At 41.3% G+C, this 24,867-nt stretch overlaps 1 protein-coding gene across 24 annotated transcripts in view; it reads right to left on the reverse strand.

Annotated features, from left to right (window-relative positions):
- NRXN1 (neurexin 1) overlaps window positions 1–24,867 on the reverse strand; it is a 1,006,580-nt gene that overhangs the window by 364,356 nt on the left and 617,357 nt on the right. For 2 of the 24 annotated variants that reach the window (XM_070429203.1, XM_070429202.1), the window contains exon 1: window positions 15,660–16,777. The exons of 20 other annotated variants lie outside the window; for them this stretch is intronic. In XM_070429203.1, the coding sequence (XP_070285304.1) occupies window positions 15,660–15,909 (250 nt within the window). In that variant the 5' untranslated portion in view covers window positions 15,910–16,777. Of the gene's footprint in view, window positions 1–15,659; window positions 16,778–24,867 lie in introns of those variants that run through there. 2 more of the 24 variants (XM_070429207.1, XM_070429206.1) reach the window with 1 other exon arrangement.

The raw sequence follows: 24,867 nt of genomic DNA on the forward strand, positions 1-24,867 counted from the left end.
CCTTCTGTCATTGACAACAATGGAGTATTAAAATAAGGTCATACTTTAACCTGGCATCCCCGAGGATATCCACATTTGAAGATCCTTCCTTCCAATACCTCCCCCCGACCTTCCCCAACCCCAATGCTATTTACTCTCTATTTTAAAAATCTCCATAGTAACAAATTAAGCAAGGTAACATTTTACACTGTCAGGTTAATGGTGCACATAGGAGTTATGGTTGCTCTCAGTTCAACTACGTTTTAATGAATAAAGTAGCTGAAAAAACAAAAACAAAAGATATTCTTGTACTATAAATGGAAAACTTATTCAGTTTCTCAGAGCTTATTTACTGCAATTTGTGCAGTTAAAATTCTGCACAAAGAGCAGTTTGGATGTGGCTAGATTACTCTGACTACAGGGAACTCATAAACAAAGCTGAGAGCAAAGCAGTCCAGAGCTAGGAAAGTAACCTAGAACTGAGTATGTATTTAACCTTCCTGAGTCTCAGTCTTCATTTGTAAAAGTAGGGGTGGGAACTAGTTCATCTCTAGAGTCCTTCCTACTACACCAAGTGTCTTATTCTAGACATATACTTGTCATCCAGATAATGCCAAAAATAAATACAGAATTACAACCTAGTAATAACGGTGTTTTTAGGAAGGTATGGGTGATTTAAGAAGAAGACCAAGAAAGAGGAAGTTCATAAAATATTTAACGTTGAAAATATCACAGACATTAAAGGGAAGGAAACTTGGAAAATACATTACAAAATCTAAAACATTATAAATAGAATATGATGAAATGTATACTGAAATAACACCTACATGAAAGCTCCCTTGGTCAAAGGAAAAAGTGTTAACCATCAAAAGACTTTTCTACTTGAAGGGGAAACAAAAGAAGGAATGGCACCTTAGTTTGCATTATAGACTAAAATAATCCTTTCTAAGGATATTGGTAATGGAGGACCAAAGAATGTGTAAATAGAAGGACAAAAGAGACTGCAGACTAAGATTTTTAAATTGTGTGTGCTAGTGAACCCATTATATACACATGCATAAAGCCTTAAAAGTACAACTCCACAGCAAAAACAAAGAGTTAGCTGTAGTAGGGACACCCCATTCAAAGAAAAGGTATGAACCTTTAAAAAAAACTGTTTGTACTCTACTTCTTATATGAACACATTTTTATGTCTAATTGTCCTTTCTAGGAGAAAGGCAATAGGCTTAACAATTTGTTAGTTTCCTTGTTAATATTCTATAGAACAATTGATAACTAAAGTGATAATCAGCTTTAAAATAGATTCCTACAGTATTCTCTCTGTATCCTAGTGATTTCCCTGTGTCCTGTGGATATAAAGTAATCACTTTCTAATGATTAATTAGACAATATATGTTGAAGGCTTACAAAGAGCTAGTGAAGATCATACTTGATAAAGGCCTTAAGAAGTTCTCCAAGCACCATTTACATTAAAATCTCTTAAACTGAATATTTAGAAATGCAAATTCTTGAGTCCTACCCCAACTTTACTGAATAGACTTTCTAGGGGTGCAAACCAGTCACCTGCCCTTTTAATAAGGTCCCCAGGGAATTTTGATGAAGTTTACATTTTAAGAATCACCACCTTACATCAGCTTAAAGTAGGCTATTTCCTAAATAAATGGTTGATATACATTATTAAAATGTTTTCATTCTTCCTAAATATAATTTACACAGCACTTTACAAATATGATTTCATTTATTCCTCACATAAAATAGTTCAATAAGGACAGAGATTGTCATTTTTATACCATTTTAGAGAAGTCATCCAGCCAGCGACTGGTGAACCATGAATCCAAATTTTATGATCTTTCAACATACAACAAATTTTAATAAAAGCTATCAAGGCACTAGAAAATGAATCTCTAATGGTGGAGTCACAGGCAATGGTAGAAACATTTAGATGGTTCAGGCTATTAACAGGGCTCAAAGTCATACTCTGCTGACAACAGTTAGCTTTAAAGTCAGTTCCAACTCACGGTCTGAACATATCATTGCTTCTATATAAGGAGGCCTAAGAATCGTTCTATAAACATTTCAGTACCTTTGAATATTTATTGCTGGGCACTATATCCTCAGAAATTAAATCCAGGGGGTTAGAGTGCTGTTCTAAAAATGTAGGGATTGCCGAAACCGGTTTGGCTCAGTGGATAGAGCGTCGGTCTGCGGAACGAAAGGTCCCAGGTTCGATTCCGGTCAAGGGCATGTACCTGGGTTGCGGGCACATCCCCAGTAGGAGATGTGCAGGAGGCAGCTGATCGATGTTTCTTTCTCATCGATGTGTCTAACTCTCTACCTCTCTCCATTCCTCTCTGTAAAAAATCAATAAAATATATTAGAAAAAAAATGTAGGGATTGTTCCTACAAACACATACTTTGTATCCCGGCAGCATCTCTAAACTAGTTGGTAACACCGGGAAGCATTCACTCTCAACTCGGAGGAGAGATCTCTGCTTCAGGAAGAACGCTGACCATCTTGCCCACTGGGCATCATTTTTCATAAGATTATAAGGGAAATACATTTCCAAAGTGAGACTCTATTTTGTAAGTTTCTGTTATCATTGTGAAGAATCAAAGCTTTCATTACAAGTTTTTGACTAAATACCTCAAATTTCCAAGTGCTCTTAAGTAAATCCCTAGAAGTAATTGGGTGTTTTAATTATATTCAGATTCTTGACACTATTCAGCCAAAAAAAAAACCAAAAACATTGCAACACTAAATATATATGGATTAAGCCTCCGTGTTTTCCAAGGGTATACGTACACTTTTTTGAGTAATTTCAACAATGATCAAAAGCTAGTGAGTTCTTCCTTCAAGCTGGAATCCTCATTTCTTTTCCAAAAGGCAAACCCTAATAAGCAGCAAGAAAATTAAACCATAACACTAACAAAATACATTAAAAGCCCATCTTTATTCCTGACTACCTCACCAAACAATCTGGACTGTTATTTTATTTCCTCTTAAAGGGCCTCGACCCCTTTCTTCTTTCTCTTCTAATCTGCCAGAAGCCGGTCCACCCTTGCTGCTTGACACAGTCATTGCAGGGAAGAAACATCTGCACAGCTTATGTTTCAAGGTACCTAGCGTATATGACATGTGTTTTGCTCCCCCTCTTAGCGCTACGTGTTTTGAAAAGGACCACCTCCCCAAGAAAGGTTGTTTCCCCAGGTAGGGATTTTTCCCTGGAGTTAACCCCCTAGTGTTACAGAAATACCATGTGCTGCTTGTGAAGAGCTTGGAATGGGACTGTTGGCAATAAATTTGGGACTTGTTGGGCTCACATCCCCAGGGGTCTGCCCACAGGGAAAGCACCAAAGTCTATACCCCTGGAGATCCACAGACACAGGGCAGTCCCAGGGAAGGCAAGCAGCGAGGCTGGGAGGACATAACCTTTACTGGGTAGGATAATCTCCTTCAGTCACTTCCTTGTAGCCTATCAGTAGAGCAGTAACCTTGAAATAGCCCTTGTAATAGAACACAGAGATTAACCTAGACAACATTAAAATCAATAGAACTAGATAGAGACAGGATTTTTGGCAAAGGTCAGATAAGAAACAAGGAACTGTAGAATGTTACCCAAAACATACCATGATGTAATTATAGAGGCATGCTTATAGGATCAAATGGTATAAATATAGATGTAACAGGACAATAAAGAGAGAACCTAGCTATGATGATCAAGTGAACAAAGCCTCCGTGTCAATCCTTCTTCGCCGACTCCGTCCACACCTATGGGAACCCCTGGACCTGCTATGGATGGACCCCAACACTAATCCAGCAGGACTGTAGAGCCTGGGCCCTTTCAGTGGTTTCTTCCCAGAATCCCTGCAGAATCATTAGGTCTCCATGGGTTTCTAAGGACAGTATACAAATAGCCTCTTTTTTAGAAATTCTCATTCTCATTTGATTTAGTATTCGGACATGCTTATATTCTGGTTAAATGCTAGACTCCTAGCATTTGGCTATGCACCAAAGTGGCCACAGTGATAGCTATTCTGGGCCAGGAAACAGTGTTTCTCTTACTGAAATCTCTTCCATCTGTAATACAGCCAGGTGAAGATGGCTTAGCATTTGCTGTTTTCAGAGGCTGAATGGGAGGGCGAGGGGGGCGTAAGTGGAAACATTTTCTTAATTTTCTCTTGATCATCAATGTCCTCTCCGTCTCGACTCTATCTTAAGAACTCCTAATGTAAATTCTAAAATAATTTCCTAAAACAAAACAAAGTCCAACATAAAGATGCATCATTAGCATTGGCTGTTCAGCCCTGATACAGGTTTCCTGGTTTAATTCCCACATGAACACAGGGAAAAAAAAAAAAAAAAAAAAAGTTGGTTTTCTACATATCTTCTTATTAATACCTGTGTCTTTTTTTTTTTTTTTTGTAAATCAAATGCCAGGAAAGGATTTCAATGCCAACCCTTATCTTTACTTAAGGAATATATCAAGTAAACCTAGCATGATACTAGGATATTCAGTTTTAAAAGACTCTGGGGATGGTCATTTTAATATCCTCAACCCTTCCTGGTGTCTTACTTAGTGGAGTCCAGAGCAGAGAAGACCCAGTGCAGGAAACAGGTTCATCAGCAGCAGTTATTTGTGAGGTCTGGTGCCATATGATTTCATAAAGTAGGTAGTCTACACAACTAACCTATGGAGTAGAATTATAGGCCTATTTTACTCTTGAGGAAACTGAGGCTCCCAATGGTTTAGAAACTTGCCCAGGGCCAGTCAGTGGATGCAATGAAATCTAATAGAGTAATATTTTATCTTGCTCGGAAATTCCTAGAATGCCTGTGATGTTATATGTGAAACGAATATAATGCCAGTAAATAAACTGAAACAAAAGTTCTATTGTTAAATTGGAGAAAAAAAAGAATCTTTAAGAAAACTTTAGCTAGGAGACTCAAACTTCAAAGCATTTACCATCCTTTCTGAATCATGCTTAACTCAAGAGTCTAATTAGAAATGAGTGGAAGAAATGCCTAAATTCATTGTGTAGTCATATAATACCATGCATATATAACCAATACAATTTGTTTTTTTCTTAAGTCTTCAAGGTTTCATAATTAAGAAACCATAATTAAAATGGGGATGAATACTTAGCTTATTAATTGTCAGTGTTTTCTTTATACCATGCCTTCAGAACTATACAATTTTTTAAACCACTTAAAGAGGGATTCCTTTCATCTCATGAGAATATAATCACATAATCAGATACATTGCAACTGTTCCCTTTTAATTGTAAACCATGGCTGAGCTTGCAAATTAGTCTATTATCACAGGAGATCTATCAATTTGGTGGGGAATGTATTTACCAACTAGAAGGAATGAAGTTAATAAACATGAATAAGCATCTTAAATCAATCATTCCTTTACCCTTGATGTGGTGGTGGATATGCAGATTAATAAACCAGTCTAAACAAAGGATGAAGGAGTGAGGCACAGGGAGGCCTCCTGATGCCCTATATAGTTAGAAGCAAGATGCTTACAAACAAAATCGGAAGATAAGGATGAGGCACTCAACCTTCAGTGAAAAGGCTTGTTGGAAATTAAACCAAGTAGATCCAGATAGTTGTCCTTGGTTAGTCCTTTATGTATCACTGGTGATAAAAGCTGGAGGAGGAGAAAATATATACCTTCAGGATAAACTTATGTTTGTTGGCAGCATAATGTAGGGTTAAGAGCATGGGCTTCAAATTGAGCCTACATGGGTTGAAATCTAGACACCATGACTTTAGTTTTGTATCCTGGACATTTTTTAATTTAAGATTTTTTAAATTGATTTTTAGAGATAGAGAAAGGGAGGGGGAGAGAGAGAGAGAAACATCAATGAGAGAGAAACATTCATCAGCTGCCCCTACACGTCCCCTACTGGGGATCAAGCCTGCAACCCAGGCAATGCCCTACCGAGAATCAAACTAGCAACCTCTTGATGCATGAGATGCCACCCAATCAACTGAGCCACACCAGCCGGGCAACCTTGTCATTTCTTAATGTTGCTATGCTTTTGTAGCCCTATGTGCAGAATGGGAGATTACCTTTATCTCCCTCACAGAGTTGTTGTGAGGATTAAATGAGTTCATCATTTGCTAAGGGCTTAGAATAGTACCAGATATATAGAAAGGACTAAATGATTATTCAGTAAATAAATAACTTCATTGGCCATTTACTACCACTTATATAATCCTAGTGCTTTGTCTTTACAGGCTTTTTTACTGGAGAAAATTAGATAGTGAAATACTCCTACAATATTTAAATCACTTCCCTACCATAAGCCAAGTTTTGAATTATTTGTTGTGTAAAAGTAATTTAAATTTCTATTTTCTGAAAAAGCACAGTTTTATGCTTAAAAATAAAATCACTGAGGCAAACGTTGTATTGCTGGCAAGTACAAATAGACTGTTATTATATGTCTTAGTCATTACAGAGGCACCCAGACAATCAATACCTTATGAAGATACTAAAACACAAGGCTTTTGTATAAAGATGTTGATCAGAAATCCGCCAACAGTGTTCTGCTTTTAACTGAGGTATGATACACTGTCCATAGCAGTATCAAAAACTGTTTTCTCACTTAGAACAAGTCCCCAGGAAAAAATGAGGGGGCAATGAAGTACATTATTTGCATATTTAACAGCGAGCCCAATTAACCACTTTGCTGACAGAGATTAATTTAATATTCATTTTATCCCAGCATATGCTAATACTTTGATAGTAGACATGAAAAGTGACTGATGCAGCACATTGCAATTTTGAAAATATTAAGTGTGGACTTCAAGGAAGGGTAGCTGAGAGTGTTGAGGAAAATCTTTAAAAAGGTTTAATCTCAAAATGATTGATTTTCAATCAGTGTGTGAGCATCAGTAGTTCAATATGGCAAGATTTTCAGGAATCAATATGAAATATTAAATAAGAAGACTACTAAACAATGCTCTGGAAAACAAATAGAAAGTTCAGTTTCGATAATACACCTTTTAGGCAAACCTTCCCAGAGGTATTTAAATTATTCATGCTCCAATATTATTTCTCCACAACAGATTGCTACATATTTGCTAATTGAAAGGGATAATTACATATAAAACTCCATGGCTACGAACTAGAGTGTTAATCTGATTAACAAAGTCAACATTTTGAAAAACGTGAAAGAAAGTTCGGGAGAAGTACACATTTCTTTAAAGCATCATTCTGCAAGCCCAAATAAAAGTGCTAACCGGATAGTATTAAATGGAGCACCATCACACTGGCTTCCATATTGTCCTGAATGTACTTTTTAGAACACACCACAATCACTCACAGTGGTGTACTTCCTGCTGAGTAACTATATGCTGTAGATAATTCAACCTTAGTACAAAATTATAGAAATTTCAGAGTCCAAAATCATCTCGATTTTAAGAAGCATCAAGAACACCACTTCTTTTTACCAGGTCTGAATCCTGTAGCTATCCAGAAAAATGTAATGATTGTCACATGATAATTAATATCCAAGATAGGCTGAACCACATAAATAATTACATGGATGGACATTTGTCCAAAAGCAACTCACATAAGCAACACACTGTGCAGAAGTGATGGCCAAGCCAGGAAATGCCACTGTCTTCTGCTTTACCACATAGTAAAACCCACTCCATTACTATTAACTTTAAAGTTTCATTTCTTTCAAGTTGCTTATTTTCTGATAGATTATAACACCTTTTCTCATCAAGTTTACATAAAAATGTAATGTACATGAACATCAAGTCCATAATCTTGCATTAAATGTGGGTCACATTACATAATACACTTAAATGAGAGATCTCATAGCCAAAAATTCTAACAGTATTTTGAATTTCACAACAAAAGTGGCTACAAGATTCCTAGAAGCTTCATGCAATCTTAATATGCACATAACCACGTGTCTTGAAGTATACTGGAGAAACACCGTTGGACACAACCTCAGTTCCAGTTCACAAATCGCAGAGATAATAAATTCACACCATCAACAGCAGGTTCTTTCTAACTACCTGTATCTTTGGTGACTAAAAGGAAGTTTGTCCAAGAATCATATTTTAGCCACTAAGTATTTTACTATAATGGTTATTATTTGATTTTACTAACTTTTATCACTGCCTGAGTACATTGCTTTAAATTTAATTTGAAAATGACCCTCATGTATTAATCTACCCCTACCTTACTACCTATTTTTCTGCTAAGTATCAAAATGGAATATTAACTAAAATTTCTTCCACTTGAATAAAAATATAAATTCCACATCAATATTCACTTGAAATCATTAATAATTATGTGTTATCTATTTTTTGGTTAAATTTATTCTTAATAAAAAAGGTTTGGGTTTTTTGGGGGGTTGGTTTTTTTGTTGTTGTTGTTGTTGTTTTGTCTGGGAAATGACAACACTAGGACAAAATTCAGGACTTCTAAATTCAAATGAAGTATTATTTTAAAAACCCCGCCTCTTATCATATTGCAGTGGAAAAGCAAAAGGACTGCGGCTACTTATTAATTAATTGACCCTGGCAGAATCTTCGCCTCTCTAAATCTGCTTCCTTGTCAGCAAAGTGGTGATCATAAGCCCTGCCAGGATTACTAGGATGATTAAATGAGACACTTTACTTGAGGGCGCTGTGGAAATATATACTTAAAATTTGGCTGTTTTTACTAAGTTCTGTCAGAAGCTTGAGGGAATTGTTATAGGATCAACACTAAAAATAAAATCTTGCATTTTGTGAGAGAATGGAATAGTTTAAAAGGCTATTACCAATTTCTATGTAGAGAGATATTCTACACCCTACACAGACCAAAAAGGATGGGGCAAAAAGCCAAGAAAAGGAAGCGGGTGCTTTTCTCAAAGAGACATTCCTTAGGACCTCAGTTGAGAGGCAAGTACTAGGCAGGTACCCGGAGCCTGCCCCACATACTATGATTCTTATGCACTGAGGTAAACCATCTTTAACTAATGATGGAGACAACTAGATGGCTTAAGGGACCCAAATACAATCTTTGCTAAAATAGCTCCAGTTACGGTCTGTTTAGTTAGAATCAGTAAGACTCTGGGAAAGACAAGAAAGAACATTAGAATCTTAAGAGATCCTATTACTAAAGAAATCTTAGAACTCACAGTTGGAAATGATGTTAGCCTAATTTAAAAAACAACACACCACCACATATGTAAGATTCACAAAACAATATAAAAAGCCATTCTCAATCACTGAAACAGCAACAACTCAAAAACTGTCTTTCATTAAAAACAGGTACACAATGTAATGTAAATGAGGCATTGAGGCGGACTATGGTGATGAACAACAGCAGAGCAAAGATGGTTTTCTCTACTAGGTAGCGTTGCTCTATTATCTCCCCCAAAGACCTAGGTTCTAATCCCAGTTTATCATCTAAAAACGACTACCTTAGGTTAACTAGTATTCAGTACCGCCTCTCCCCACTACTGGAGCATAGGTTTCCTGGCAGAGTATCCTAACTAAGGAGGAAGATAAATTAGAAGATACGGGTTCTCCTTCCACCTCTGCTACTAATTAGCTGTGACTATGAGTTCGGTTCCCTTAAATTATTTAGAGCTCTGTGTTCACATCTATAAAATGAGAGCAACGTGCTCCTCACATTTTTAGAGAGCTACGCTCTGTCTGGGAACTGATGTTCAAAGCTGTAAATGAATTCCAGAAGTCACACAGTTAATAACTGGCTGAATTAGAACTAGAAATCAGGTCTCCAGATTTCAAGGTTTGTTCTTTTTTTCTGACGTGTCTTATCTCTGAAATCTCTTCTTTAAAATTTTTATTTTGTCCTGTAGGAACCATTAACATGAGATCTACCCTCTTAATTTTTAAGGTGGTTACAGAGTATTGTTAATTATAGACACAAGGTTGTACAGATCTTCCGAGCTTAATCATCTGGTGTAATTGAAACTTTAGGCTCCATTGACTATCAACTTATTTCCTCTTTTCCCCAGCCCCTGGCCACCACCATTTCCCTCCCTGATTCATGAATTTCACTACTTTAGATACCTCATATAAGTGGAATTATGTTGGATTTGTCTTGCCGTGGCTGACTTATTTCCCTCAGGATAATATCCTCAAAGTTCATTCATGTTATCACATACTACAGAATATCTTTCTTTTTCTAAGATTGATGAATATTCCATTTTATGTATATACCACACTTTCTTTATCCATTCAATCAAAACCACAAAAAGGTATCGCCTCACACCTATTATAATGGCTATTATCAAAGAGACAAGTTTAGACAAGGATATGGAGAAACTGGAGCCCTTGTGAAATTGTCAACAGAAAATGGTGTAGCCACTATGGAAAACAGTATAGGGGTTTCTCAAAAAATTAAAAAGAATTAAAATCAGGATTTTGAAGAGATTAGTTCACAGTAGCACTCTTCAGAGTAGCCAAGATGTGGAAACAACCTAAAGATCTATTTTATGGACAAAAATTTATTAGGGGCCTATTATATTCTAGGCACTTATCAAATGCATGGTCTCATTTTTCACTAGATATAATTCAGTGTATTTTCATTTTATATATTGAGAAAACAACCTTAGTGAGGGTAAGTAGCTTAGTAAATTTACACAATGTATGCAGCAGTGGCCAAATTTTCACACAAATATGTTCCTGAAAATCATTTTCACTAGACCAAGCTGCCTTGATTACTTATATAATAGTAAACATTTAAGACAATGAATCACCTATCTTAAATACATTTGCAAAACAAGTCTTACCTTTATTTAAAAAATAAAAGACTCTGTTTTGCTAGAGGAAATATATGCAGCAACATGGAAGAAAGCAATTGTGCAAGAAGCTCTTATAGAGCATTCATATTAAAGAACAACATAAAGTGATATAGATACAATTTACCATGTTGATGTTTTTACCAGATCACTTCATGTTGTATCTCAGATGATTGCTACATATACATATGATTTATGCTTTTTGTTTTTAAAGAGCAACTTTTGTTTGTTTAAATATTAACTCTTTCTAACAACAGCTTGGACTTTGAGAACTAAATTGTAAACTTTTTTGATCGCCATGCCTTCAGTATCTTGGCTCCTCCTCTCTCACCTTTATTCCTATCATCCCCATTATTATCCGGCCTTGCATGGTACCTGGTGTACAAAAACAAAAATGTGCACATACTCTATATTTATTGAAAAAATAAATGGACAATCTGAGCAATAAGTATATTAAAGTTAGGGGCCACCAAAAAAGTATCCTAGAGTTTTGGATTATTTGGACCATGACTGACTCAGAGATACTCCCAAAAATATTAGCTGGCAATCTTGCCTAAAATTGCATTGCAGTGAAGCACATTTTTGTGAAAAAAGCCCAATAAGGAAGAGGTGTAGGGTAGGGATATCTACAGTTCAGCAGAATATTCATAGCCCAAAATGTTCTGGGTCACACATATCAATTACAACAAAAGCTAACTGTTTCTGTAAAGCAGCAAAGTCACACATATTGCAAAAGGTTTTAACTCTCTTGGTTGCCAGACAAAAGAGCAAAGGGATCAGCTCCATCAAACAGCAACCTCCTGCCTCTGAGAAAAACAAAAGACAAACAAAAACCTCCTCAGCTGAATCACTGAAGTGATCCCTGGGACACCAGTGAGTTGCCATCAGCCTTTCTCACAGTATTCATTATTGCTAATATGTGCTGGAAGCAAAATTCTCTGCCCTGTTCCTTGTAATAATTTCTACCCCAAACACCAATCATTGAAGCACCTGGTGGACCCTCTGAGTTCCAGTTTCAAAACCTGTGAGCTCATGGAACTGCTCTGGGCTGTGGGCCAGGAAGCCTCGTTTCTAAATCCTCTTTAACTGATTGGAGATTTGGGGTGTGTGTGTGTGTGTGTGTGTGTGCGCGCGCGCGCGCATCTATAGTATGCCTCAGTATCCCTACAAGGAGGATCATAATCACAATTCCCTCCAAAACACAGCATTCCTCTTAGAAGTTTAGTATGTGCACAAAAAAAGTGCCTGGAATGAGAAACATTATAAGCAAAATATTATTATCCTTATATAACAGCACTGGGTTACTTCAATTACAATCCACACTTTTAAAATCTGTTAACATTTCCTTCTGGGAAAGCCCTTTTGCCCTTTAATAGTATAAGCTAATCATGGCAGTATAATTTCCGGAGCTCAGAGCTGTGAGAGGAGAATGCCTGGCACTGGTGTGCTTGGCTCTGTGATGGCTTTCTCATTCCTTTATCTCCTGAAATTATTAAGAGGTTCTAAGCTAATTTTCAAAACTATGCAGAGGTACTTAGGAAAGCCGGGAGCAGAGATGGGAACCTGAGCGTTGCACTGACATCATTCTATGCTCAGCACACATGGCACATCACTAAAGCAATCCTAAATGAGCACCCTGGTCTACTCTCAACCCTTGCTGGCTTTCAGTAGCATTCTTAATTACAAGCAGGCTTGCTTTGTTATCTTTTACAATCACACAGTTTGCTGTTTATTTAACTGGGAAAATATCATTTTTCTAGGAGGTCTTTTCAACATTTACTTGTTTAAGTGCATGCAAAATAAAATGGGGTCTTGCAGAGATCTCAAATGCTGCTTCTCATGTGCATGTGAAAAAAAAAAAAAAAGGTCCTCATCATAATCTCTGCAACTGGGTCAGCTTGCACAAAGATACTCTGGGTAGCCATGAGCGCTTTCAGCACCCTGCAATCCTTGTAAGTGACACCTCATAATAGTGCAAATGAAGCATGGCGTGATGAGAAAATGAAGAAGAATGAGCCCTCAGAGTCAACCCTGCAGTTTTCACAACATAGAGGGTAGGTTCATGTCATTCCCCCAAATACACCACGCATGATTTTTCTTTTACACTTTCAAGCATATACATGCTTTCCCTATTACGAGAACAATGTCTTATGATTCCCAGAAATTCTAATACAAACAGGCTGGCTCATTTGTTCATCTATATACATAACACTTGCAATAGTCTTAAATTTTGAAGTAAACCTCATTTGCACCTGCCTGGATTTTCAGCTAAGAATTTATCCTATTGCCATTCACCTTTGTGCTTCCCTTCACCCTCATCTATTAGGCTCAAAGATTATTTCCTTGTGGGCCCTTTAGTCTAATTAGCTGAATATTGAAGGAGTTTACTGACCCAACAAATTCAACATCACCTCGTCCTTATTAGGTTCCTTTTACTACCACCCTGCCTGCCCTGCTCTCAGCCCCCATGCACCCTCCCCATCCCAACACACACACACACACACACACACACACACACACACACACACATCTCTCCATCCCCCACCCTGAGGCTTACTTCATCCTTAATGTCCCTTGATTATACTCTAGCCAGTGTTAATTCCCTCTTTTCAAGAGAGGGAAAAAAGGAAGTAGGAAAAATTCACACTGGGTTTTATTCGTGGATATTGGTAAGTTTGCTACTCTGATTAAAAAAAAAGAATCAGAAAGCTTCTGCCCAAAGAGGATGGGGAGTTTCAAAAACAAACAACAGAGCCTGAAGGAAAGAAAAAGTTCTCTGACTCGAAAGAACGATGCCAAATGCTGCTCACACACCGTTTTCTCTACTTTTCTCCTATCCTTTCTCTTTTTCAATGATGGATGTGCCTGGTTTTTTCATTCACATACAGAGACAATCACTATGTTCTGGAGGGAAAGAAATGCTTGTAAAGACCAGCAGACGGCGCCTGCCTGGGGCAGAGCAGCAGTGGGCAGAGGAAGGAGTGCCCACACTTGGCAGGGCCCCCCTAGTGTTCTCCTTCTCCACACACCACCCCCCCCCCCCATCCCCGGGCACTCTCCCCAATGGAGCCTCATCTCCCGGGAGAGAGGCAGAGCCACCGCAAAGGAAAAGTGAATATGTGTATTGGATTACTATCCAAGCCCTTCCCACTGCTACAATTAGGCGCCCCACCCCCTCACCCTACCCCCATCTAACTCAGCGCACCCACCCACCCACTCTCTGTCTGCCACTCCTGTGCCCTCACTCGCCTCCCTCCCCTGGAACTCACACAATTCTGCACAAAGGCAGGGCAGTGGGTGAGAACTGCACCCAGGTAACGGAGCAGCAAGCTCCTGGACTACTGGTGAGAGCAGAGAGACTCCTTGCTGCTTCAGAGGGATCTGTCCTTGATGTTACTCTTAGTTAAGATGCCCCACTTTGGGGCATCACTTCCATCCTAGCCACTCTAAGCTGGAGAGAATCCTTAAGAGGGAACTGGGGAAAGGAAGGGATTTCTGGGACCCAAATGAGGTGTGTCTCCATGCCACTCCGAAAGAGGGGTTGCTAAGGGGAATTATTCTTCTCTCTTCAGGTAGGTGAAGCTATATGCTCTGCATGTCCCTGGGGAAGAGGGCCATCCTGGTATAACCGGCGGCTGCTCAGGGGAGAAGAATTACTAGGGAGCAGGACCAAGGGTCCAGAGCTGAACCGAGTCTGAAAGAGGGAGGGGCCCAGGAAGGAAAGGAAGGGAGGATGGAATAGAAGAGTGTCCACAACAACTTTTGCCCTGCTTTTTAAAGTAGTGGACATTAAACTGGGGGAGCAGATTGGAAGTGGGGAGAGATTGACTAACACAGTTTGATACATTATTTACTGTCAGTTCAGGGAATCTGAAATAGACTTTTATCTGAAGATGAGAGGAACCTGGTCTCACACTGCTGGCCACTCTGGAGAAGGAATCTGCCCACCAAGGCTTTCCTTCACATTCTACTCTTCACACAAAAAAAAAACCCAGGGTGAGGAGAAGAGCTTCTCTTTGCTCTAAATTCTCCTCCTCCAAGCAGACCTCCGGACTTACACCAACCAGCATTGGCTCACCTTCCCTCCCCAGGAAGCACTAAGCTGAAGAAAGAGAAAGCAAAGACATCCCTTACCCCAACAGCCTTCAGACATGACCCTCAGGGAGATGGGTTGGGGTAGCCAAGCCTCCCTGCTGTGTTTAGAAAAGAGCTGAGCCCAATCACCAAGAAAAATAAGAGAATGTGTGTGTGGGGGGGGGGTGGGGGAAAGGGGTGGTGTGCAGAGGTCTTTTCTGAGCCTAGTAGGGGTTGGTCAGCCTCAGTTACCTTCCTACCTTCTCCAATTAAGGGAAGAGGTGGGGGTGAAAGGGATTGGACTCCTGTTGAGTGAGTCCCGGCCCCCCTGCTTGGCTGGCACTGCAGTCTGGCACACTCTGGAGGAATGTGCGGTCCGGAGCCTGTCCCTCCCCAAGGCCAGGGAAATGGGCAGGAGGTGGGGCAGCCCACAGCGCAGACAAAAGGTTCTGCAGAGCCCTCCTCTCACTGGCGCTCAGGTCCCTGGGCTGAGCACAGCGCCCCATCAGCCACACAGAGTGACCTTCCGGCTAGTAACGCCCCCTTCCCATGGGGCCCAGATGCCCAGCCAAGAACGGTCCCTTCATAGGTACCCCACGTCTCTCTCCAGCACCCTCACCAGGATGCCCCTCCCACCCCCACCACAAACACACCGGATGCCTTCCCCCATCCCTCTTCTATTGTCTTCAAAGAGATCAGTGGTTCCCACCAAGCACACCCAAACGCGCCTCCCTTTCCTGCGCTCCCATTTCTCTGAGCCTTAGGGGCTGGAAGCGGGGAGGCCGGGAGTCACCCCGGAGAACTTGGCATCTCAGACCCACCGTGTCCGCCTCGCAAGGATGCAGGTGACCTGTAGATTGCAATAGGCACTGAATGATGCTTGCTGCTGCCATGGAAATGGTGGATGTGGTGCGCGCCCAAGCTGGACGCCCCCCACGCCACTCCTAGAAGGCCGCTGAGGGTGAGCGGGACGATCCAGAGCAGGGCCAGGCGCCCCCCTGCGCCGCCGCCGCCGCTGCCGCCCCCGGGCGAGCCCAGCTCGGCTCCGCACCGGAGCATCCTCTGGTACATGGCGGGGCGCCCGCGGAGGAGCAGCTACCACGGGAGGCAAAGTTTGGGGCGCAGGAAGGGGAGAGGGCACCCGGGAGCAGGCAGGCGGGCAGCTCAGGGTGGGCTGCAGGGCGCCGCCTCACCGAGCCAGAGCGCCCATCCTCTCCCTCCTTCGGACAGTCTTCTCGGGGTCCTGGAGTCCGCCGCGCCTTGTCCCCCAAAGAATCCAAAACATAGCCGAGGCCGATGCCGCCGACGGGGGACTTGTCCCGAAAGGCAGCCCCCGGGAACAGCCAGCGCGGGGAGGGCGGCTGCTCCCCGAGTTCCAGGGCTCCGGGCTCTCCGGCGAGACTCCCAAAGAGTTTGGGGCGCGAGTGCGTGCCAGGGGGTGGGGAGCGGGGAGACGGTTGAAAGCTCCTCCCGGAGGGTCCTCACTTCTACATGACAGCCGTCCGCCGCCGAGCCGCTAGGTCAATCCGTTTAGCATTGTGCGCGGGGACTTGGGAGGCCACTTCGCCGGCCCAGCCTCCTTTCCGGGGAGCAGCAGACCCCATGGAATCCGGGCGCCCCTTCTCTCCCCGCGGCCCCGGCCGGCGGGCCAGCTCGCGCCAGCCTCCCGCGGGCAGCGCGCGGAGCAGCGGCGCGCATCGCCTGCTCCCGAGGCGATCCCCGCGCCCGCTGCCTCCCGACACTCACACCAGGCACGGGGGTCGGAGGCAAGAGGGCACCCCGAGGAGGGAAGCGGGGACTGGACGGGAGAAGCGGAGCGAGGGAAGAGCAGCAGCGGAGGAGTGCAGGGCAGAGAGAGGGAGAAAAAAAAAGAAAAGAAAAGCAATACCACACACACGCTGGCGCTGGCGAAGCGAGGGGGCTCTATGCAAATCTGCAGTCTCCAAATAGCAAATCACTGAAGCTGGGATGCAATGCAGAGGACGAGCCTATGTAAGGAGGGAGGCTGGTCTAGCTTCCCACAAAGATCACCCCGCGTTGCCTCCCTCACGCATTCTCCACGCATCCAGGGGACACGTGGATGGCAATGCGGGGAACACCTCCAAAGCAACTCTCCCTCCTCTGCCAGGTGATCCCTCCGTCTGCATTCCAATGGCAAATGGCACCCTTCCCCTACCCCTATGGTTTAGATGTAACCAGTGTCCTGAGAGCTCTTAAAAGGGAAAGAATTCTGCTCTTTTTATTGGACCAAACTTGTTCTGCCAGGTATTCAAACCCGGTCTGCTAAAGATGGCTTGACACCATCTACTCAAGCATCAGGTCTGATGATCTGTGAATTACAGATATGACTCGTAACAAAGAGCCCTCCTTCCCACTACAATATCCTATCTCATAAGGCGGTGGAAGTGCAGGGAACGGAAACACACAGGAGAAACGGGGTGTGTGCACAGGCAGCTGAGGGAAAGAGAAGAAGGGAGAGCGCAAGAGGGAGAGGGACCAGGTGGGAAAGAGGACAGCAGAGAAGAGAAACAGGAGGGATGAGCTTGCCTGTGTTTCAATCAAACACTTTAGGGATATTTAAGAACCCACAAGATCTCTATAGACGCCCAGCTCTGGTGATTTTTTTTAACAGCAGAGTTCTGTCTTCTCTCATGCTGTCTCATTAGGAAAAAAGCATCAAGAAGTAAAAATTCCTAAATCCAGTGTCCCCAAGAAAGAGAGGACATTTATATCCTACTGGTGAAATGCTGCGTCTCTCACTGTGTGTCCTGGGTGAAAGACTAGCAAAGCCAACACACATAAAAACAATCTCAAGAGCCAGCAAGCACAGCGAGTGAAGTTGGCAAGGAGGACCACAGTCCCTGAGGCTGGCAGCTAAGATTTGGGATTATGGCAGTTTTTATCATCAGTTTCCAAAAGATGATAAAAACTATGACATGTCCAGTGACTGGTCATTTTCTGTCTTTATTTCTATGTAAAGAGAGAGGGAAACAACTCAGAATAGATATTACCTCCCACAGGCTTTCCTCGTCTATAAAATCCCTTGTATCAACAAATGTGAAGTCCATATCGGAAAAAAAAAAAAGTAATCTAGAAGGATTTCACTTAAATCAGCCATTCATACAAGTGGCCATTTAGACTTCTATATTGCTTCATAGTCCATGAAGAAAGGGGACCCAGGGACACTGGTGGTCACTCTGTAACAGTGTCTAGGGGTCCCTAAGTCAAATCCGTCGCAATTTGTCATCTTATGTTCCTGTCAAAAGTTTATGTCATTCTGCTAAGAAGATAATTCTTCAGTTCACTCATTGAAATGGCTTAGCCATGCTAAAGAGGGTGCATTTATTTAAAGATGCTGTATCTCCTAACTTTCCCCTAACTGCTCATAAACCAACAGACTCCAAAGCTTGCACCTTCCACTGTGTCCTGTTGCCACCCTTATCCCCGGACCCCTTCCTCTTCATCGTATTCTTTTTTCAGCCTCTGTATTTTCACTCATAGTCCAGGGTGGTGATTATTCATTTTTGAAATATCAAGTCAAGCTTCCAAAGGAAAGAAGAGGATATCACCCTCCCCGGTATGGTTCTAGGACCCCAGGCTCCTATTATGAACTTGATCTTTCACAGTGTTCCCAGGGAAAGAGCAGAGGGAGGGGACCTGTGCTGCCTCCTTGGCACTGCCATTTACCAGTGATGCCCGATTCGTTACTCAGCCTCTCCCTAAGGCTCCCTGGCTTCCTTTATAAAATAGTCATGTTCCTATCTTCTCTAAGAATCCCACAGGGCAGGAAGGATATAATGCGATATTTAATGTGAGAGTGATTTAAAAGATATCAAATGCTCCTCACAATTAAGGCATTATGCTTTTCCTCCCATACAGGTCTCACCTATCGAGCTGATGAGCCTGCACAATGCGTTCAGTTCTTTCCATCTACAGGAAATGCAGAGCACTGCATTGCTCTCAGTGCCCTCCTATATAGTGTTAATCTGTCCTCCCCTCACCAACTACAGGAATTCCTGAAGGGGAACAGAGTCCAATCTTTCTTTGTACTCCCTCTAGTGCCCAGCATATGTGAAATGTAAGTCAGTCTCTTAGAACAAGCAGTTAATTCTCATTCTTCCCAGTAGTTATGGTCTATAAAGTCACTGTGAACACTGAATTAGCCAAACCTGAACCAATGCCCCGAGGAGTTAAGTTCATGCAAGCCGCTGGCCACAACATTTTTATCAACTAATCAATATATAACCTTGTTTTATGTGTTTTTCTGGTTAAAGACATCTTATTGAATATGTACTCTTGATTCATTAACAGTGAACTCACAACTGACATCAATATAACTCAAGCCTGAATGAAGCTTACCTAATACCTATTTTCTCCATAAGGCGTGCCACAGCCTCCTTTGCTTAGGAATGTTAGCACTTCAGCATTATGTGTAGTGGCCATTTTAAACAGCAAAGTGATCAACAGAAAGCATGCAAAAATGTGCCACTAAATAGACCACAAAAAGGCCCCTTGTTTATAATACAAGAGCTGAAACAAGGTAGAGCGCTATGTTGTTTGACCTCAGGTAGCAACATGGGTGTCGGGACTCAAATTTTTGCCACTCTGTGCATGTCTGTTAATGACCAGCATAATGCCATGGGTGTTGATTTAGGGATTGAAATTTTTTTGAATCTTTTTTTAATTGATTTGAGAGAGAGGAAGGGATGAGGAGGAAGAGAAGGAGGGAGGAGGAAGAAAGAATGGGGGAAGAGGGAAATAGAGAAGGCTGGAGGGAGAGAGAGAGAAATATCAATTCATTGTTCCAACTATTTATGCAATCATTGGTTGATTCTTGCATGTGCCCTGACTGGGGATCAAACCAACAATCTTGGTGTATCAGGATGATACTCTAACCAACTGAGCTACCTAGCCAGGACGTGGGGGGTTACACATTTTAGTGAGGAGGTGAATTCATATCCATAATTAATAAGTACTAACTATATTTGTTATTCTCTTGATTACCAGGGAAGGATGGGGCTGGGACTTTGGAGAATTAGTTGTATAAATTAAAGCCATAGAAATAGAATTAAGTAAAGAAACTTCTGATCAACCCTCCCAAGAGAATTCAATGAAGAAGAGGCTCCCAGTCTGTCTTATATTGCCTGGGGCCTGGGAGATAAAGACGGGTTTAGGGAAAGGATAGGCCAGAAATCTCAGTTTTACTAGCGTCTCAAGAGCTAAAAAAGAAATATTTATTGCTTCCTTGACAAAAGAAATTGTAGCTGTAGTGTTTCAGGCAGATGTCTAGGGCACCTTTGCAATACTTAGGAGGTTCTAGCGTGGATACTGTGATACTGATGCTGCAATATTTATAATAAATGGCTGTAATCTGGTGGAACAAAGAGTGATTCTCTGTACAGAGAGTAGAGAAAAGTCTTGTGAGTAAACACATGCCTAATCTGAGTGAAGCAAATAAAGCTTGTGCTTACTCTTTATGTCTCTTCAGCTGGTCAGTCCTTGTGGCTGGAACTACACTATTTAAAGGAAACTGAGGCAGCATTTGACAAACTGGGGTTAGGTGAGTGAAGAATTGGTTGCGGGAGACAGGGTGCCCGCCTGGCTCTCTGCAATATACTCTTAAATATTTCAGCATAGACCGTGGAGTATAAATGTGTGCTAGTGTTATTCTGTGTCCCAAGAGAGTCAGCTGCCCTCATCAGAAATTTATGCTCCAGTGTCAGCCAGAATTATAGAAGCCAGAGGTGGCCTCCAGAAGCCTTGAGCTATCATCATCTCCCATCATGATGTGGCTTTGCTAATTAATTACAAGGTATGTTAGAAGTAGGTTATCATCGGCTTGTCAATTGATGTAATGAAAGTTAGAAATGGGTTATCTTTATGAAATCATTAATATTCAAGAAGTGTGGGTTGGCCAAAATACCTTATAGACATGCTTTGCTTCTACTTAAATAGAATATGTGAATATAAGAGCCCTTTCATCCTTTACTCTAAGGAATGGCGCAATAGTAATAATAACTGACACATCTGTAACTGGCACAACTCTGAGAGATGTAAATGTATTAGTTCACAAAAACCACATGAAATGGGTGCTATTAGTGATCTTTAACAGATCTTAGTCACCTAATTCTGACAGATGATGAGCTGGATGATGCCCCTGCAATACTGCCATCTTAGCTTATGAAAACCTTTTTGGCATTTAAAATAACCAAGAGCTGGGAGTTCATCAAGCATCCAGAACAGGCTCTAAGATCCTGTGCTTACTTAAATGTATGATTCCGTAGCATAGGTTGGTCTGCATCTTGCATTCACTATGACCTGGACTTAGAGAAATTCTTGGAATAGTGGTTAACCCTCATTCTTTTCTAACAACTGTGGCTACTGAGATTTACCAAAAGGACCTAATAGCTGTGCACAGTAAATTGTCCTAGGTCCATTCATAGTTGATTTATGATGAATAAGAAGGCAGGTAGCATAAGTCAGACAACAGAGTTAAGAAATGGAAGATGGATTTGAAAGCTGAGGGGATAAAACAAAGGAAACCGAAGGAGAGAGGAGAATGGATGGAAGGGAGGGTGTGGGGAGAGATAGAAAAGGACAGGTCATTTCAAATTATTTTTTCATATTCCAAAAAATCAACCCGTCTGTCTCCAGAAACAGGGTGGTTGTCAGGCAGACACTTTCAACCTTTCCGTGCTTTTCTTAAACATAATTGGACATTTTTACAGTTCAGTATTAAGCTTTTTAAATAAAAATGTAGACACTAAAAGCCGCAGAGGAGAAGTATATTAAAACCCATAGGCAGCACCGATCTTTTAAAAATTAAAAACGAGGTGATTGTCAGTCTTGCATTTCGCGTTCCTACTGGTGTCAGCACAAAGGAAGGGGTGAGCAGACCCCAACTATTCTTCTACCTGCGTTCAGGGCTGGGAATGAGAGCGAAGGGCGGGGGCGGGGGGGGGGGGGGGAGAGAAAGAGAGAGAGGGGGAGACTCCAAATCTTAACTACTGTAAATAACGCTGCTATGAACATATGGGTGCATATATTCTTCCTGATTGGTGCACAGGGACAACAAAAAAAAGAGAGAGAGAGGGGCTCAGAAGAGGGGGTCATTCATGAAGTTGTAAAGATAAACCTCTGATCTTGTTACCTTTATGAGTTACTCCAGGTCACTAAGGGTATTCTGAGAAACGAGCAAATTAGAAGAGCCCCAGTAGTAAGAGTAAAACATGAAAAATAAAAAATAAAGAAATGCCAGGGCTAAAAGCATCCCTGGAGATTCTGTAGTGCAATCTCTTTCTTATTCAGATGATAAACATAAGGCCTACAGAAGTAACAATATTTCGGAAAAGTCAGGTTTATGAAGTGTTTACTTATCTGGAAGTGCACTTTCATCTCCTGCCACCTATGATCCAGTCAGAGATATAGATTGTGAATTCAGTCAATGTAGCTGTTACCTAGAACTGATATAATGAATAGGAGGGAGTAGTGGGAACCCAACATGGGTCAGCATGATGCCCAATTCACTCAAATTAAAAGCCCGTATATACAGTCTGACTTGTGAAACATGAATAGACTTATTCAATTAAGGTTAGCAGTGTTTAGGACTGAAGTACTTTATGTTCTCTATCTCTTGTTTTATTTATGTAAAATGTTCATTTATGACATTGTCTGCCTAAACATCAAGGAAGCATCATAGAGATTTCTCTATAACTACATCTTTAAGTATCGTGGGCATTGCTTGGGTACCAATCAGATATATGTCATCTTTCAACCACTGTCATCTAATATTGTTTGTATAGTCATTTCAACCAAATTGTGTTGCCAACAAACTCTTTGGATTTGAATGTGCTCATAATGTAGCAGGAGAACTTGTAATGAGTGCCCGGTTATGAGTTTGAATCTGAGTTATTATTATTCTTGTGGCATTGGATTAAATAGCCCCTTGTCCCAGTTTCCTCATCTTTAATATGATTATAACACTGCATGTAATTCAATGGGAACAGTAACTAAAATATATTAAGCACTAAATATAAGTGATTGTTATTTATTCATATGTACATATTTTAGACTAGAGGCTTGGTGCACGAATTCGTGAACCAGTGGGGTCTCTTGGCCTGGCCTGTGGGATCGGGCCAAAACCGGCTCTCTGGCATCCCCCAAGGGCTCCTGAATTGCAAGAGGGTGCAGGCCAGGATGAGGGATGCCACTGGTGCATGATTGGGGCCAGGGAGGGACGCGGGAGGTTGGCCAACCGGAGAGGGACCCCAGGAGAGATCCAGGGTGTGTCTAGCCCATCTTGCTCAGTCCTGATTGGTGGGACCCCAGCAACAAGCTAACCTACCAGTCAGAGCATCTGGCCTCTGATGGTCAGTGCATATCATAGCCCACAGTTGAGAGGCCTTTGCACATTATTAGCATATTGTGCTTTGATTGGCTGAACAGACGACCGGGCACTTAGCATATTAGGCTTTTATTATATAGGATAGGTACTAAAAATGTAATGATACTATGCAGTATGGTTGATTAATTTAACCATATTCTAAACACTCTCCACTTAGTCTAACTCTATGGTCAAGTTTGGCTATCTCTCCAATAATTTCTTAATTCAGTCTCTGTTTCTCTAAATCTGTGGTGCTCAAGCTTTAGTGTGGCTGAGAATCACAAAGAGGGCTTATTAAATCATAGATTGCTTTGCTTTAGATTCCTTGGATCTGCAGAAAGGCCTGATAATTTGCATTTTTAACAAGTTCCAGGGTGATGCTCATACTACTTTCCAGGGAAACCAGATTTTCTGAACCACTGCTGTCTGAATATTGAAGTCTTTGACACAGGTTTTATTAGCAATACAGGGAGAGCTTTCCAATTAATGCTCTCCTTCGCAGTGTACTCTACATATTGATAACCACGTTGTTCTCAGATCTCTTCTTTAAATAACTCTTAAATGCTTCAGGATGTCTACCATATACCCTTGCATATCCTTATCTCACACCATGCAACCATAAAATCCCTTTACTTAGAAAAAGCTATTTTCTTTTCCTTTCCACCATTTGTATTTGAACTCTTTGGTTAGCCTAGCCAGTGGCTAGGGGCAAGAGCACAGGCAGGGAACCAGGATTCTATTCTGACTCTACTAACTTGCTAGACACGTGGCCTTCGGCAGATTATTCAACACCATTTTTATCATCATTAAAAGGAGTGGATGTGGGATTCTTGTATGGCTTAAATGAGTTGACATTTATAAAACATTTAGAATAGTATCTGGTACATAGTATATATGTATTAGCACAGCACTTATTTATTTTTAGAATGATTAATTCTTTCTTTTTAGGAGAGGCAGTATGGAGAAGATAAATCAGAATGGATGAGAATGCTTTCTTCCATATAAAACATAATACTGGCCATCCAAATAGTCAGTCAGTATAAAAATCCCAGGAAGGCCCCTTCAGATCTTGGTATATCAAGCTTCGAGTCTGACCTGCATCAGCTACAGAAAACTTCAATGTCAAAAACTGACCAACTGGGATCTGCTTGCCTGTATTCACCAGCACATTCTAACATTCTATCATATATGCCCATCATTATAGAAAAAAAGAAACATTGAGAATGGAAGGACAAGCATAAAGCAAGTTCAGGGTGATATAAAACCAAAGACATAATTTTCAAATACCCTAGTAAATAGATATGTAAATCAGGAACCAGAAATCATGCACATCCCATGAGTCCTATTTCCTGAATGCCTAAACACTTAGAACATAAGCCAATTTGATCTTTATAAATATACTAGTGTCCTGGTGCATTGATTCATGAACATTGAAAAAAAATTATTAGAAGAAATATTTCAATATCACTATTCACCCTTTCTCTATAATAGAAATGTCAACCAAATTCACGATTGACAATGACAGATGGAAACACATTCATGCGATTGGTGCCAGCGAGAGCTTTATATGTATCACGCATGCGCTAGTCGACTCAGCCTTTCATATATATAGAATCAACTTGCTTAATTAGACCTGCTTTCTGATG

This window comes from Myotis yumanensis, unplaced genomic scaffold, assembly GCF_028538775.1.
Source record: "Myotis yumanensis isolate MYYU_CA2020_CCGP unplaced genomic scaffold, mMyoYum1.0.hap1 SCAF_11, whole genome shotgun sequence".
NCBI classification, from domain to species: Eukaryota; Metazoa; Chordata; class Mammalia; order Chiroptera; family Vespertilionidae; genus Myotis; species Myotis yumanensis.